At 45.1% G+C, this 18,301-nt stretch overlaps 1 protein-coding gene across 1 annotated transcript in view; it reads left to right on the top strand.

The window, feature by feature from the left end:
* Nucleotides 1-5,049: 5,049 nt before the first annotated feature.
* Nucleotides 5,050-18,301, top strand: part of STOM (stomatin) — a 34,226-nt gene continuing 20,974 nt past the window's right edge. The window contains 1 exon segment of the mRNA XM_075560430.1: nucleotides 5,050-5,208. Coding sequence (XP_075416545.1) covers nucleotides 5,148-5,208 — 61 coding nt within the window. The 5' untranslated portion in view covers nucleotides 5,050-5,147.

The following is an 18,301-nucleotide window of genomic DNA, read 5'->3' as shown; positions in this document are numbered from 1 at the left end:
AAGACCTTGTATTCCTTTGGAAGCCATGCTTTTTTTATCATGTAACTCTAGAGTTCTGTTAAACACAGGGTACCCCTTCCATCTCCAACGTATCCCCCCCCCCCCTCCTAGATAGTCTTTCTAGGTTTTCAGAGCAGTAGAGTATCACGAACACTAGAGGGAGCAACCTTCCAAGTAGCATCCTTCTGACCAAGGGCTTTCTTTTCAGCATGAATTAAAATGAACCATGCCTAGGAAAGTAGTCACATGTTTCAGGTAACCATAAATGGCTTTGACAATCTCAGGGCTGTGGGGATGAAGAAGCAGGCAAAGCAAGGATTTTAGTCATGTGTGACAATAAATGTGTCCTGTAAATAGATACTCAGTAAATAATCTCCAAGGGAACTGGTAAAGAGGCAATCTATACAGTTCTTGTAGATGGCTATTCATGTCAGCAGTGCATTTTCCCCGCAGAACCTGGGCTCCCAGTGCCCTCCCCCGGGGGCCCCATCCCAAATGGGTGAAGTCCCTTGGATAAAACGTCAAATCTTGACTTGATTTCCTGAAGAACCTGGTGTCATGTACTGCATCTGAATTAATCTACATGAGAAAGAAATCCGAGATGTTAGGCTCATCCTGGAGAAATTCCCCTATGCACCTTCTGGGTTGCTGTGCCTTAAACTCTCTGGGTAGCTGGTTCACAAAAGGCTTTAAGAACAGCCTGGACTAGCAAATTAGAGGAAGAACCTGGGGCGGGGCGGATTTTCCTGTTTTTATCATTAAAGTATTTCTTGTATGAATTTAAAAAAAAAAAAAAAAAGAGCCGAGCCCGGTGGCACAATTAGATGCTTGGCTGCTGACTCAATGGTCAGCCAGTCAAACCCACCAGCTGCTCTGCTGGAGAGAGATGTGGGAGCCTGCTGCCATCCAGGTATACAGTCTGGGAAACCCTGTGGGACAGGCCTATGTGTCCTAGAGGGTCAGAATTGGCTCAAAGGCAGTGGGTTGTGTTGATCCAGGGAAAGGCCTAATTAAATTTCCTTCTGATTTAGTTATTCATTTCTGGTGCATGTCTGTCTTTAAACTGCTCTCTATGTCTTAATATAATCACTATTGCCATCAATCAATATTTAATTTGGTGCCTTGACTAGGCTAAGCAAATAACAGCACAACAAAATAGAAAAGAAGCATTGACTGCGTGCTCTGATTTCAGCCACAACACAAACAGCCACTGAAAAACAACTAGAGGGAAGAAAAACACCGAGCTTATGATAGTAGTTCTGTTAGATGTTATCACCAAGCCAGATGAAACTCACTGCCATCCAGTCAATTCCAGCTCATAGCAACCCTTCAGGACGGAGTAAAACTGCTCCTCTGGGTTTCTGAGGGTGTAAGTCTTTATGGGAGCAGAAAGCCTCTCTTTTCTCCTGCAGGGGATCCCATTTGTAGTTAGTTGCCCCATGTATCATCCACTACATCACCAGGGTTCCTAGAGGTTATATGGTTATGAATAATTCCCTCAGCTGGGGTACCAGCCTCCACCATCAAAGGGCTACAAGGGGAGGTTATGTAATTGAGGGGTAAAGTTAAAGAAGCATTAGACAAGATAAAGCACGCAATTGCTCACCGCTGGGGTGGCCATGATCTCAGCAGCCAGGTCTGTACAGAGCGAGGGAATATATTTCCAATCAAGGCTTATATGCACTCAGGGGACATGCAAGCCCCCCTAATTATATCATAGCAGGAAGGGGTTGTACAACAGGCATCATGCCTGTTGGGGGGATTAGCTAGGGGTGTACACACAGTAGGAAAGGGAGGTCCTAGGGGCATACATGTGATAAGATGGGCAGGCCCTAGAGTCAAGATGGTAGCCTAACCTTGGACCTCCCTGAATTGGCTTGACCTTAGTCTTTGGGCTGCCCTTCAGGGGCATAATCGATTTTCCTTATCAGAAGGGGGTGGGCCATACTTAGGGTGGGACAGACTATAGGGTCTGATTGCTCTAGATGGCTGATAACCCCCAGGGAGATCATCTTTAAGCAGTTGACCCCCAAGTGTATGGTCATTGACCATGTGTTAGCAAGCAGCATCTTAGCTTTGACATATAATATTGGAGGACAACCTGGGTAATAACCTTTCTGTTTCCCACATCTTTATTTCTTCAAATTACTTGCTATTTTATGTAACAGATTATCATTTTTAAAGCATAAAGTTCCCCCCAAGCATTCTAACTTCTACTCATGACTGCAAGAAAAAATATGACTAGTAACCCTCCCAAAGGGAGAGAGTGATCTTCATTTTTAAAGTACATTTAATCAACACATTTCTACAGCATATCTAAGAATGCTAGAGTATACCAGCTTCCCTGGCAAGGGAAATCCAGCATCTTAAAAGCAACATCTGGAAACTCTCATTCATTCTGAAAGTAATTTAAGTTTCAAGTCAAAGCTTGTTCTCAATTTGGGGCCTGGAATTAGCTCCCAAACTGATGCAATCTGAAATCAGAGCCAACAAGTGTTTACCAAAGTCTCTGTCCCAAAGGGAGAGGGTTCTGGTCTAATTCTCCAGAAGTGGTGCTGTTTGTACTGCCTGGAGACTTGAGGGAAGGTAGCAAGAAGAGGGAGAGACATTTGAATTCATTTGGAAACATGCTTTCTCTTTCTAGCAAAATTGAACCCTAAAACCCTTTTCCAGAATATATAATGTGTAATCAAGCCCTCTTCCACAGAAGGGTTTAATTAGCCTTTTCTGCATTTGCTCTTTCTGAAAGCCACATCATAAACAGGAAGCTCAAGCCTCTGGGGCTTATTTGTTTTGGAATGGAAAAAATGAAGTATTGGGCTTTGTCAAGGATGATTTGAAGAGGAAATAGCATTAAATTACTTCACCCCCCTTATCTTCTCCAGAACTCGAATAAACAAAGAGATGGCACAAGTTGTGCTTCACCTCTCAGGGAAACACATAGCTCTTGACTCCATGTGCGACTAGAAGTCAACTTGGGAGTTGGTGTCCCTGCAGCAAAGGTGAGGAGCTATCCCCGGAACACCTGCTCTGACTGTGTGTGCCTCAGTCTCCTTTCCTGACAGAGCTAGAGAGCTCCCGAGCTAGAAACAGAGGGAAACTCCCTCATTTCAGATTACCCAAGCACGACACAGTGTTGGGTGCGGCACAGGCAAATATTGCGTAGAAAAGGGGGGGAGGTGCTTCTAAGCAGGGATGATAAACTTGTTCAATATCTTGAGTGTGTGAATCTCTCTGAGATATAATAATATAGGACTATACACAAATATTGCACCGTTGTCAGTTTCCTGGGCTTGATATTGCATTGTAGCTGAACCATCTGGGAGCCAAAACCTGTTCAGCATCACAGCCATGTGTAAACCACAACTGACAGACAGGTCATGAACCAAACTTGGGGTCTCCCAAATAAGGTGAGAAGTCTACCATCAATGTCCTGGACTATGATGGAATAGGAACAAAGGCCTGGTGATCTACTTCCATCCATCAGTCAGTGAAAGCCCTGTGGATCACAATGGTCCAATCTCTAACTGCAGGGCAAACGGCACTCAGGGTAGCTTCTAGTTAGAGTTGCCAGGAGTGGGGGCTAACAATAGTTGTTGAGATACATACTATGTAACTTGGAAGAAGCTATGAGGACACATGACTTCTCCAAACAGTCCTTGCAAAACAGGACTTCTAAACGGCTTAGGTAGTTAGTTTATTGTGCTAACCTGGTTGATAAACACATGTGGGATTAACTGAAGGGCGAAGAGATAAGTGACTCGCCTTTCTTGTCTCTGGCTCTTTGATCATTGGACCACATGGCTCTTCTTGGTTCAGTAATGGCTGATGAAGTGCCACCCAGAGGGACCAGAATGTGGGTGCCTGGAACAGTGGCAAGAACGGGACGGATGCCTTGCTAGGAACTTCTTCTCCCTCTGAGAAAACAAGGGCTGTGTGCACACTGCATAGCAACCAACTCTCTAGGGTGGACGGGGATTTCAAATGGCGCCCAGCTCAAAGATGGAGTCCCTCTGTACATGCACACCCAGTCCTCAGAAGGTCCAATCCCTTGCGTCAGGCCCCTGAAAGGGCTACCTAGGCGACCTCAGAGTCTCCCGTCTACCTATCATTTCCCCTTTCCAAAGATCATTCTAGGCGCTTGCTCACCTTTTGCAAATCCAGATCTTTCCAGCTTGAAGTCCTGCTGCAGATTTCCTGCAAATCTGTTTGTAGTTCACATTTTGAAACGTTCTCAAAAGTTCCTCCTCGTGCACATGGACATACTCTGGACGCTCTGCATGAGGGCCAGGCCTGTAGAGTGACTGGGCTGGCTTGCAAACGGGAAGTTGTCAGTCACAGCCTGACTGAATACTTTGCGAGTAGGAATGCCCTTGCACCCGCCCGTTCCTGGAGCACCCGTCAGCCTTGTCAGTCCCGGAAACTACAGGGTGATGGCAGTGAGTTTGGGGCTGGCTCCTTCTTGAGGTCACACCTCAAAGGCCATCTCCCTCCCTGGGTTCCCTTCAGGTCCCTCGTCACCACGTGTATTTCATCAACCAGGTGTTTGTCTGCATTCCCACTGGCAGACGCCTACCCAGCCATCGGGTCTGGCCCTTCCCCACAGTCTTCCCGACAGATAGCACAGCATTTGATCAACTAGCGGGGCCCCACTCCGATCCCAGCTCCTGCTCTGGCCTCAGGTTGTCACCTTCTCTCGTGGCCCCAACTTTCTCCCCCACTCTGACCCCCGCAGAGGGGCTGGTGCCCCTTGCATCCTGCTAAAGGTGGGATCAGCCTCTTGGCACAGAGCGCCCTTTCCTCAAGCCTCTGCCCTGGCAACTTCAGCCCTCGACGGCGCCCCCTCACGCTCTTCTTCCGGTGGGTCCCGCCCTTTGGTCACGGTCTCCCCGCAAACCACGCCCCTGGGGGGAGAGGCACCTTCCCCCCCACAGTTACGGGCTGAGCGGGAAGCCACCGCTACAGGTGGGGCGTGTCCTTCGGCTTCCTCGGCGTGGATTGGTCTACTTGCGGGGGCGTGGTTACAGGAGGGGCGGGGCCGCAGGCAGCCTAGGGCCGCTGCCCGCAACCGTTCAGTCCACCCGCGGCGGCCCAGGCTCTGGCTTCAGCGGTCTCGGTAGGTGAGCGGCGTCTCGGTCCGGAGCAGCATGTCTGACAAGCGGCACGGAGAGGAGGACCAAGCCCGGCGGCTCCCCGATTCCTTCAAAGGTGAGCCCCACGCCCCGGGGAAGCCCCGGGGGCGCGCGCAATCTGCTAGCCTTTCCCCCGGGACCGAACCCCGGACTGGGGCGTGAGTTCCGGGATCGAAGATGGGAGTAATCGAACCCATTACGAAAGTTGGTGGTTGTCAGGACTCACTAATGCTGGGGTGCAAGTGCGCTGCCCAGGGCCGCGGCACCGGGCGAACTGCCGACGACGGGCAACCGGCTTTGCCAGGACTCACAACCCTGGCAGAGGCTCGCCTTATCCAGTGGTTGCCGTCTGCCAGGCGCTGTGCCAGCGCTTCGCGTTCATTATCTCCTGTTGTCCACACAGCGGGGACGGACATGGGTGGATCTCAGCTGGAGGCAGAGCTGGGACTCAAACCTGCACCCCACCGCCAGCTTCTCTGCTCCTTCTCCCCTTGCTCGACTCCCCTTACTTCCCCATACCGCCCCGCCACTCAGGCTGTGCACACATCCCCTTGAAGGACCCTGCGCCTTGGGAGCTTGCACAAACCACCCCCACCCTGCTTCGGTGCTGAAAAATTTCGTGTGACCGAGAAAGGACCGACCTTTGAGTTTGAGCCCTGGGTCCCCAGACGTTGTGGGAACTCGTGATTCTGACTCACAGCGACCCTAGGGGAGAGTGGGCCAGATTTTCGGAAGGAAGGAGGAGAGGAAGTCTCCCTTTGGCATCCCTCCCCACTCTGTCTACAACTCCACTTTCTATCCTTGTGGGTCCCCTCCACCTGATCCTTACAACCGAGGACCTCCTTCCATCCGGGCTTTTGTCCCTTTCCAGGGACTGCTAATCCCCCTTCTCTGCCAGGGCTTCCCCCATCTTGGAGGCAGGAGCCGTAAGTGGCTCCATCTCCTTCCCCGGTGAAGGCATCAGTACCCCTGAGGGCTAGTGTACCTTGAGTCTCTGTTGGCTAACTCCTTAGGGAAGTGAGGGTCCAGTGAAGAGCTGCCAGACACCTTTGGGAAGTACTGCTCCCCACCCCACCCCTGGGCCCTTAGTGATCCATGTCTGTCCCCAAAGAGTTATTTCTAAGGATCACATAGTGAGAGATTCAGAGGACTAGGGGCTTTTCCAGGAAACAGCCCGCCCCCCCACCCAGCAGGCATAGTAGGCCTCCATGGTGGTGACTTGTCCACCCCCCACCCCCACCCCCGCCCAGGCATGCTTGCATCACTTACTTCCCAGCAGCAGTAAAAGATTTCCAGAAACCTTAATTGTCCAGTTTCCCTCACTAGTCTTCTTAGAGGAGCCCTGGTCACATTTTTTAAACCAGCCTCAACTATGCTCTGTGGGAGAAAGATGAAGCCTTCCACTCCCATAAGAGTTACAGTCTCAGAAATCCACTGGGACATTTTGACTCTGCCCTGTAGTGTTGCTCTGTCGGAATTGACTCCATGGCAGTGAGGTTAAGGTATCTCAAGCCAAGACAAAGCCAAACTCAATGCCATCTGGTCAATTCCAATTCATGGAAACCGTATAGGACAGGTTGGAACTGCCCCTGTACCCACAGACAGTAACTCTTTACAAGAATAAAAAGCCTCACATTTCTCTTGAAGAGAGGCTGGTGGTTTCGAACTGTTGACCTTGTGGATCACAGCCCAAAGCCTAGCCACTATGCCACCAGGGCTCCAGAAGTATCTTCAAAACTCACTGCCACTGAGTTGATGCCAACTCTTAGTGGCTCTGTAGGGCAGGGTAGAACTGTCCCCGTGAGCTACTGAGACTGTAACTGTTTATGGGAGTAGAAAGCCTCTTTCTTCTGTAGAGCTGCTGGTGTTTAACCACTATGCCACCAGGGCGCCTCTAAGGTATGTTAGAAAGTTATTTTTCCAAATTAGGAATATAACAATGAGGAGGAGTTGATGAGAATGGTAGCACACCCCCCAAAAAAGAGTGCTAAATTAAGCCAGGATCTGTGCTAAACATTGGATGTACACTCTTTTTTTTGGATGTACACTCTCATTGAGTCCCCACAACCAAAGACCTAACGGTACTGTTCTTACCCTTCTTTATAACTGAAGAAACTGACGCTCAAAGAGGTTTACTTACTTTCACCTCTTATAATAAAGCCGCTCAGCTTCTAAATAGTAAGGCTATGTTTTAAACCTGGGTTTGACTGACTCTAAAACTTTAATGTGTAAAAACTGTGCAGTGTTGCCTCTTAGACAGTTGTCTTTTCCTAAATGGGAAGGTGAATGAGATTCCTTTACCTGCACTCCGAACCTCCCCCCACGGAAGCTTACAGACCACGAGGAGAATGTTAGAAGTTTGATAAAATTGCACTGGGCGACCTGTATGGAGAAGATCTTTGAGAGTAAACATGATCTTTGTGCTTCATGTTCATTCAGTTATTTTTCAGGTTCACTGACCAGTTTTCACGTCTATGTGCTTTTTCTTGGTTCTATAGTTAACTTTTTCACCAAGATTGAAATTCCTTAAGAATCTAACAAAATCTATGTACTGTCTCCCCAGAAAAATGCTCATCCAGGCAAAATGTTGTTTGGTCTGAGTTGCATTTGTTTTATTTTTCCCAATGCGAACAGTAGAGATCTGATACTCATTGGGAGCCATCACTGGCATGTACTGTTAGAAGCTACTGAGCACTTGCCATGTCCCCCAGATAGCTTAGGTGTGTTACAAATGTTAGTGGTGATCCTTCAGCAGCTCCGGTAGAAAAATGGCAGTGGCCATCCATTTATAGTCAGAATGGCAAAAGCACACTTTTGCTCACATTGAAGTGTTGGATTTCTGACTTGCACTCTCTGCTTTTCCAAACTATTTCCCCAACTCTAGAGCTTGCTCTAAGATACATGCCCAGAGTAAGGGCTTTCTAACATCTTTTCTTCACTTTCACTGAAGATAAGAGACAGCATGCAAAGAAAGTTTTGTAATGAAATAATGCAGGTGGATTGCAAAGAAATGTATCATAATAATTAAGAGTCATGTCAACAGAATAAATCCCTCTGGGAGAAGTTCTGAAAATAAGCAGAATCTTGGGACTGATTTGTTTATTTCAGTTGTTATAGCTGATCAGATTGGGGAGAATTTTGTAACTCTTTCAATAATTAATCTGAGTTAAGCCACGAATAATAATGAGTAAATTAACACAAACCAGAAGACTAAGTCTACAAAAGCTGATACTCATTTTTGATTAAGTAAATGCCTGATTCCATCTGATAATGTGAATTTTGCATTATAAACAAGAATCGCAAGCCACTGATCACCTAAGTTCATTTTGAAGGAAAAGAAAATATGTTAGCAAAGTAATAAAGATGAGGTTCAAAGAGCTCTCCTCTGTGTCTGTCTAGGTGTAGCTCTGTGGTCACGATTACTAGTACATAGTGTTATAACTGCCAGTGGACTCGTCTATCATCCCCGCCTTTATCAGAACACGCGAAAGCAGATATTTGCTCCTTCCAAACGCCAAACAAGAATGCATGCCTTTGAATTCTACTGTGTCCAAGAATCGTGAATATACCGTAGACTCCCAGTAGAATGAACGAATCTGTCTTGGAAGAAGTCCAGCCAAAATGGTCCTTAGAAGTGAGGGTGGCAAGACTTCGTCTCACATACTTAGGTCATATTACCAGGAGGGGCAAGTCCTTGAAGAGAGGGCATCACGCTTGATAAAGCAGCAGTTTAACGAAAAAGAGGCAGACTCCAGAGATGGATTGACACAGCGGCGACAATGGATTCAAACGTAGGAAAGATCGTGTGGGTGGGTGGCGTAGGTCTGGGCAGTGTGTCATTCTCTTGTACATAGGGGTTGAATCCAAACCAACTTGATGGCGCCTAACAACAACGATTGCTCACAGTAATTGTTCAGGGTCTACTACTTAGTAGAGGAGGAGAAGGAGGGACGTAAAGAGCCTCATGGGATTAGCTAGCTACATTGTTAAATATTTGGTTTATGCTGGTGGAGTAATTTTCCCTTTACCAAACCAAACCAATCGCATTGCCTTTGGGTTGATTCCGACTCACAGAGACTCTATCGGACAGAGTAGAACTGCCCCTGTGAGTTTCCGAAGCTATAAATCTTTACGCTAGCAAAAAGTCTCATTTTTCTGCTGTGGAGTGGCTGGTGGGTTTGAACTACTGACCTTTGGTAGCAGCCCAGTGTGTAACCCCTTACACCACCACCAGACTACCTTGTCCTTTCACAGTTTATTTTACTGTTTGTTATCATTGGAGCTGGTGACTTTGGGGTGTGTGCGTGTTCCTTGTTACATGCTCTTGTCACAGAGACTATTTAGCTAGGCTTGTATTATTAATAAAGGGACATAGGAGCAAAACATTGTATAAAAGACGACCCAAGAAAGTTGGGAACTCTCACATGTAGCCCCAAACATACCCTCTTCCTTCATGGTAGGCAGGTTCCAAAGGGCAACTTACATTCCGAAAAGTTTATTTTGGTAAAGCATACCAGTAAGGACCGTAACGTTGTGATGATAGTGATCATGGCTACTCTTTATCGGCCGTCTGGTGGCGTAGTGGCTTCCGCCACGTTGTGCTGCTAACCCAAAGGCCAGTGGTTTGAAACCACCTGCCACTACATGGATGAAAGATGAGGCTTTGTGCTCCCATGTGCAGTTACTGCCTCGGAGGCCCACAGAGGCCGTTGTACTCTGTCCTGTAGGGTCGCGGTGAGTGGGAATTGACTTGATGGCGGTGAATTGAGTTAACACTGCCTCAGTGGTAAGCGCGTTTTATCTTTCACCTCATTTCATCTGCAGACCCCCACAGGAGATAGGGATGATTCTTTTCCTGTGTTTTGTGGGTAGAAAATAGTGGCAGCATCCAAATGTGACAGTAAAGCCCCAAGCTGGTCCCCGCTGCGTCGCGCCTCTCCGCCCTTGAGGAGTCAGGCTTTTGTGATCTGGGTTCCTTGTGTTCCGCTTCTCATTTTGAAAATGAAAGCGATGTTCAAGGAAAGGAGCTGGGGAGAAAACAACAACAACGAACGGAGGGTTTTATCCAATAGATTTCAAGTCTAATCTAAAACCAACCTCATTTCCATTAGGAAATTGTTTTTCCCTACCGTTTTTCTGAACATAGCAATTTAGTCTTTGCAGAGTCAACATTCTTTAACCTTTCGATTAAAAACAAAACAAAACATGTCCGCAAACATTGGAGGAGAGGAGCGTGACGATTGCTTTGGGTGGAGAATGTCTCCCAGCAGGAGTCTCCGGTCCTGTTTGCTCACATGTAGTTTCCGCCCGCTTTCCAAAGAAATGGCAGCATCTCTGAAGGCAGTCAACCTGTGTTTATATTTATAGGAGGCCCCTGGTGGCACAGTAGGTTACATGTTGGGCTACTAACCGCAAGGCCAGCAGTTGGAGCCCACAGCCACTTCTCCGGAGAAAGATGAGGCTTTCTACTCCCATGAGGGGTCCCACGGGACCAGCTCTCTGCTGTCCTAGAAGGTTGCTATGCGTCAGAATCAACTCAACGGCAATGGGTGTGGTTTTTTGTTTTGATTCATATGAAATAGGCATGTACCATATTAATTAATTTCGCATACTAACTTTCGGAGGTTGTTATTCTTGTTAGCCCTCTTTTTAGGTGAGTGGGCTTAGGCACAGAGGGGTTAAGGTATGTGTCCAAGATCACACAGCTCATAAATCTCCCCCTGAGCTCACTGTGAGACTCATTTGTCATACCGCGTGAACAAGATCCACCAGGCCACAGCTTCATGAGACCCACAATATTATGAAGAAGGCAGACGTCGAATAAGTGTGATAATGTTGTTTAAAGAGGGTAGCGTTTTATAGGAACCGAGGAAATAAGGGACCTATTAAGACTGCGGGGTATGAATTTTAAATTAAATTTCTGATGGATGGGTTCTTTCTTTCTTCTTCTGTTTTACAGCTAAACACATTTCCAAATGAAGGAAAGCTACCGACAATCCTCAAAATGCTTGAAAGAAAATATATGGGCTTATTTATTTCCTTATCCTTCCTTGAGCTCAGCAAATGGTTCCTTTGATTTCAGCTTTGATGTAAAATTGGTCTTTGAATTATTCATCCAAAATGTCCCCAGTTGCCTCACAGTAAACCCATTTCAGGTTGGGTGGTTCATAGCACACAAGGTCTCATCAGTATCAATTCTTTTGGTCCAGTGTTTACAGAGACAGACGCAAAATGTAATTGGGAGGGAAAATTCTCATCTTCAGTCATGGCACTTACTTAACTCAAGGGCATCTGGTTTGCAGCCACCTTAGCCCAAGAGACTTCAGATGTGGGCATTCGAAGAACTATACACTGGGCCTAATTAAAGTAGTCCTTTGACAGAAGGGCCGTAGTGTGTGCTTATTTACTCTTAGAGGCTCTGCCTAAGCAAACCGCAAGTTATAAGCTGTGATCTCCAGTACACGACCATCATGTTTTCAACATACATTTTTCGAGACCTTGCTCTGTGCTGAACTCTCCCTCTCCCTTCTCACTTATTCACTCACTGCGCTTAAGTCAATTCAGACTCCAGTAGCCCTGTAGGGCAGAGGAGACCTGCCCCTGTGCTCTCCAAGACTGGAACTCTTTTGTTGTTAGTTACTTGTTGTTTTTTTTATAATAATTTTATTTAGGACTCATAAAACCTTTATCATAATTCATACATTACAAACATGTGTCAAGCACATTTGTACATTTGTTGCCATCATCATTCTCAAAACATTTGCTTTCTACTTGAACCCTTGGTATCAGCTCCTCAGTTTTTCCCCTTTCCAAGACTGGAACCCTTTCAGGGCGTAGAAAGCCCTGTCTTCCTCTGGTAGAGCGGCTGGCTGGTGGCTTTGAACTGCTGACCTCGTAGTCTCCCTCTGCTTGTTGCTGCCTTCATCTGCGCCTCTCTGTGACCTCTACTCTTTTCTCCCGCCAGTTCTCGCATTTACCTTTCTTCTACCATTTCCTTACCTTCTCGCGCCTTTTTTCCTAAAATCTCTATCATTTGAAAAATTCTATAGTAACATTTAGATTAATTGAAGATGCATTTATGCCTGCATATTTTACCCTCCCTGTTTGCCTCTTGAGTGTCTATGTATTGGGTTGTTAAGACCTTGTGTTAAAATACGCCAGGGAAAGCTGAACTGGGAAGTTGGGGACTGCCCACCCCTTTCAGTAGCTAGGTGAAAGGGCAAATGCATGATTTAATTGATGAGCACATTCCTCTTCAAATAGTTATACGACACAGAACAAAAGCAGGAGCTGCCCAGCCATGGGTAAAATTTAGGCCACTGCCAATCTTTGTATGACCGACCCACAAGCCAGGAATCATTTTTACCTTTCAAGTAACTTAAAAATACATGCATGACATGAAATTCACATTTCCACGTTATAAATAAAGTTTTATTAGAATACAGCCAGATCCACGGAGGCGTGTATTTTCTGGACTGCCTTCACTTGACAGTGGGAGACATGAGTCATGACAGAGACAACTTGGCCTGCTAAACCTTTATAGGGAAAGTTTGCCAAACTTGACATTGAAGTTCTAATAAGGAAAAATAACATCCAGGACAAAACAAAACAAATACGAGCATGTGTGTTTTGTGATGACACATCCAGCTATTCTATCTTTCGATGACAGAGGAAGGGAAAGATGGTCAATTAAATGCTCTGTGTGCGTTTCAGGAATCCTTGAGCCCAGCCTTCTCTTTTTGTGTACAGTACAACCTGGGACTGAGTCAGCTTCCCAAATATTGTGTAAGATGTGTTTCCGGCCTGTCTTGAAAGAGGAAAGTTAGTCTCTTTTTGAATTTTAGAATAATTAAGTCTTCATGATGAATGGATTTTATTACTCCACATGATTTCCAGTAATGCCAAGTTCAATTGAGCTTTAAGTAAATGAGCTGAGAATGGGATCGGTAATAACATGTCATTCTGCAGACACTGTGTTATCATCTTGTGTTATCATCTTGTAGAGAAAAATTGTACTGCTTTTCTGAAAGTAGACACAACACACAACCACTCAATTCTCTTATTTGTTTTATGCCCCATCTTCTTTTATTTGTGTCCCAGACAATCTTTTCTTGACCACTTGGGTTTCCAACGTTTGCCTTCTGGTAGTGCGTCTGGCTCATATTTTTGGAGGTTTCCAAGAGGGAATGTTGTATACCTACCATTTAGATAGTTGTATATATTAGGGAAAAAAGTATTCAAAATAAAGGGCATTCCATGAATGGTAGTTATTAACAGTAGTAACACAAGCAACTCCAGAATGAGAGAAAATGTGAGAATCACTGTATACACTCGAGTACAAACCAACCCGAATATCAGCGATGGCACCTAATTTTACCACAAAAATCGCCTTAAAAATGTGCTGGAAAAACTCGGCTTATACACAAGTATATATGGTATGCAATTTCATCTTTCCAAGGAAATACATTTACATGATCAATATGCGTGACAGTGGAGACTTGGCTAAAAGTATCTTCGATACAGCAGTGTTTATAATTGAGGAAACTGGACACAATCTAAATATTGCTATCTGGGAAATAGAGTGTTTGTTGTGGTTATTAGTGTGCGGTCAAGTCAGCTCCTCCTCAAGGCACCCCCTTGAGTATGCGAGAACCCCTTGAGGCATGAGAGAACCGAATATTGCCTGGTGCTGCACCGTTTCTACCATCGCTGATAGACTCAAGTTCATTGTTGGTGGCTACTGGCATGTTGCTTGCTTTGCACTCTGGAAGACTCATTTCCCAGCCCTCTATTGGTCAATAGTTTGTTGTGATCTCCCAGGTTTTCTTGGACTTCATTTTCAGAAGTAGATTGCCATGTTTTCCCTTCTGCTCTATGTGAATCTGGAAGCTTCACGCAAACTTGTCCACCACGAATGACCCTGCTGGCATTTGAAAGACCAATGGCATAGAGCCCACCCTCACAGCAACATGCAAGCCACCCCAGTACAACCAATTGACAGATGGATGATAGAATGAAATACAGCCATTAATGCCGAAAAGGAATATTTACTGTCATGAAAAAAAGTTCACAAGATGGGGGAAAAGTGGATTTTTAATAATTGTGTAGACCATTATTATTTTTTAAAAGGAGAGAAAAGACCTAAAAAATGTATAAAACCCACAGCTTTCGAGTTAATTCTGACTCATAGCAACCCTATAGCAAGACAAAAAAATAAAATGATCCAGAGATTACTAAAGACAAGGAATATTTTCTATTTGTGGAGCATGGGGCCCTGGTGGTGTAGTGGTTAACTGCTCATTTGCGAATGGAAAGGTCTGATGTTCAAACACACCAGCCATTCTGTGGGGGGGATATTTGCCAGTCTGCTTCTGAAAAGACTTACAACCTTGGAAAGATGTAGAACACATGGGGCAGTTCTACTTTGTTCTTTTGGGCCACTATGAGTTGGATTTGGCTAATTTTTATAGAAACAATCATTCGCTTAAAATTTTTTTAAAGACAATAAATTGTTTTTTAATTTATATCAGTTTCCTGGAGGTGGGCCTTATTTCAATATTCAATCCAAAGCATTTAATTATATCTATTTTCAGGCCCGTGTTTTCATTACATTTTTATTCTAACGTAATTTTCAGGAACAAGTCGGGCAATAAAAGGAAAGATCCTGTTGCATACCATGGCAAAATAGCCTTTGCACGGAAGCCTCCGGAGAAGCCTCTGGAACTGTCCTCACCCAACAGCTGTGATAAACATCAGCAAGCAGACAGGCCATCTCATCTCAGCACATCAGGGGCTGATAGGGAAAATTCCCACCACCTCTGAAGGCTGATAGGAAAATTCAACCCTTAGAGTAAAGAATGGAAATTTTAAATGAGCGTTTCCTGGAATGTGGAGGCAGAAAACCTCCTGTGACAGTAAGTGGCAGGTGACTCAGTTCAAGCCTCACCCACTTCTTGAAGGAATGCGGTCCTTGTACATTATTGAGCTATAAACAGGTGGGAAGAAATCTGAGAGTTGAAGATAAGATAGTTATATTTTAGTGTTGCTAATTTCCGTATAAATATTCTCATTGTGACCAATGTCGAGCTGTCAGTTTGTTGCCATGAAAGCATCAAATGGGAAAAGAATCACCCAGTAAAATGTTTCTACCCTTCTAGCAATAGATATGGCCTCCAGGGCAGACGTAACAGTAATTTATGAAGTGAAAAAGAAAAGATCGTTACATTGTAAACGCATTTTAAAAAGACAAAAGCATTACTTTTTTTCAGCGTGAATACTGGTTATTGCTTGTCAAGCAGTTCATGTATGGAAGACCACGCTTGGTTTTCAGAATATCCACCGAATGCCTTATGTCACTTGATTTGTAAACTCACATACTTGAGAACTTGAGAAGGAGCCCTGGTGACACAAGTGATTAAGCACTCTGCTATTACCCTGAAGGTTGGTGGTCCGAACACATTCTATGGCTCTGTGGGAGAAAGACCTAGGGAGCTATTTCTGTAAAGATTATTATAGTCAAGAAAAGCCTCTGGGAATGTCTCTGTCATGTGGTACCACTACGTGTTGGAATAAGTAGCGGCACTCAACAACAAGACTCATCTGGGATTTTCAAAAACAATGTGGTAAAAGAGGCCAAAAAATCCTGGCCTGAACTTTATCACTTGTCCCCATGCCCTTCATGGCGGTCTTTAAAGGCTAAATCTGGCTGGAGCGAGGCATGAAGCAAAGGACAAATTGAATCATTAAAGAGGTTTTTATCATAAAGAGCCAAAGCCAAACTCATCCAAAGCCATCGAGTCGACTCCGACTCCCAACAATCCTATGGGTGCCACCCATTTTCCCGTTTTATCAGGAAGCTTTCAGCACTAAAGAATTCATTCCTACTGTGGCAGTTACATAATCTCTTGTCAACTCGAGTGCAGGGGTGGAATCTAGCCTGTCAATCAGGTCAATTCTGGGAACTCCTGTCTTTCTTCCTGGAGGTGGGACACACACTCTCTCTGCTTCACATTCCTGTTGACAAGCCACATGGAGACACACTGATGGAGCTAAAGCCCTGGAGCTGGAGGAGCCATGTGGAGACTCACACCAGCGCTGAGATGCTTCCACCACCACTGGATCCACATGACTTTCTACCCGCTGACCTGTGATCTTCCTGCATTCAGTGTCATTGCATATGTTGCTTGAGACTGAAGATGAATTTATAGACTGGTATTGGACATATGGGCTAATAGACTTGTCGACTCGATCTGGATTGGGCTGGGATGCTTTCTTGATATACAATTATTCTATTATATAAAGCTCTTTCATATACGTACATGAGTGTCCCTGGACTTGTTCTTCTAGTCAACCCGGACTAATACGCCTACTGACTGAGTAAAAGAGGAAGATTAGAGAAAAATATCTAATGTTTATTGAGTATGATCTAACTCCTACAGTCTTAATTACCTTTAGTTTATAGGTGAGGAAACTAAGGTTCAAAGAGGTAAATATCACTTACCTAAGAAATAGCATTGAAAGGCAATCTCAAACACTCCCCATTCTCAAGGAAATTATAGCCTGACAAGAGAGAGAAACGCATAGGAAATGAAACTATTGGGCAAGACACAGGGCTGTAAAGAAGTGTAAAAATCTTATCAAAATTCAGAGGAAGGAACAAACTGATTCTGTTGGACAGGGTCTCCTCCGGAGAAAGACAGGGCTTGTCTACACTTGTAGCCTCGGAACCCCAGGGGAAGTTCCACACTGTCCTGTAGGGTCACTGTGAGTTGGCACTGACTAGACGGCAGTAAATTTGGGGGCCATGCAGGGTACTGTCCTAGACCACGGGAAAGTAACACTGACTAAAAAGCTCCCTCAGGGACTTCATAGGCCAATGTGTTCAGGACACAGGGCAATGTACACCTATTACTCATTTATTAACTGTCTTCTTAGGTGACATTTTGCCTTTTTTTTTTCTTCTTTTTTTAGTGAGAGAGTGAGTTAGTGAGAGAGTGAGTGAGTTAGGGACTTAGTGGGAGGGTGAGTGGAGTGAGTGAGTTAGTGAGAGAGTGAATGAGAGAGAGAGGGAGTTAGTGGGAGGCAGAGTGAGTTAGTGAAAGAGTGAGTGAGTGAGAGAGTGAGTGAAAGAGTGAGTTAGGGAGTTAGTGGGAGGGTGAGTGAGTAAGTGAGTGAGTGAATGAGTCGACATTTTGCCTTTACAATAGTGAAAAACCTATTGCTATTTTGTGCTTTAACAATATAAGGTGTCAGGGAATAATGAACACCAACTTGCAAGATGCGAGGCACAAGCTTCTGATGGCTAAGTTTATGTGTTCACTTGGCTGGGTCCTGATTCTCAGCGGTTGGAAAGCGTACCTTGTAACTTGTAGTGGTGTAGTTGGCAGTTATGTAATGATGTAGACATCTTCCATTTTCCCACAAGCCAATTTTCACATAGCAACCTGGGTTTTGGAATTTAACAATGTTGATTCGTCATTGGGTGTACTTTACTGGAATAGCACCAAACAATACTAAGTTGCCACGGAAACATCCCTGGTGGTGTAGTGGGTTACTGCTAACCATGTGGTTAGCAGTTCCAACCCACCAGCCGCTTCTCTCAAGAAAGATGAGGCTTTCTACTCCTGTACAGATTTATTCTTTGAAACCCACAGAGGCAATTCTACTCTGCCCTGCGGGTGGTCTATGAGCCAGCATGGACTTGACGGCAGTGAGTTTGAGATTTTTGAGTTTTGTCAGATCAGTATTTGTGGTCAATCCGCTCCTTGTTTAGAATTCTTTTACCACGGCAAACCCAGATTTGACCCTGGCAGGGAGCCTTGAGGAGGGCCATTGCTATAAATAATCGCAGCTGGGATTTAGAGGACTTCCTGTTTGGTCTGATCATGTTTCATTCTCAGGACTCCAACTCCTAGCTCATTGTGGAGATTGTCCTGAGCGAGTGCTCCAAACATCAAAACATGTGTAGTGATTTGTTGTTGTTGCTGTTTGTTTAATTAAATAAGATGACCTGTATCTGAACTCCAGCTCCTGCGCAAGTAACACTGCTTCATTGATCTCATTTATAAACTAGTTCGAAATATTGGACCGCACAGAGCTGTTGTGAGAGATTATTAATAAGATACACAACTAATATAGCATAGTGCCCAGAGTAGAACAAACTGTCCAAA

This window comes from Tenrec ecaudatus, chromosome 10 (genome assembly GCF_050624435.1).
Source record: "Tenrec ecaudatus isolate mTenEca1 chromosome 10, mTenEca1.hap1, whole genome shotgun sequence".
Lineage (NCBI taxonomy): Eukaryota > Metazoa > Chordata > Mammalia > Afrosoricida > Tenrecidae > Tenrec > Tenrec ecaudatus.
Note: the sequence above shows the minus strand (reverse complement) of the source record. Positions and strands in the feature narration are given on the sequence as shown.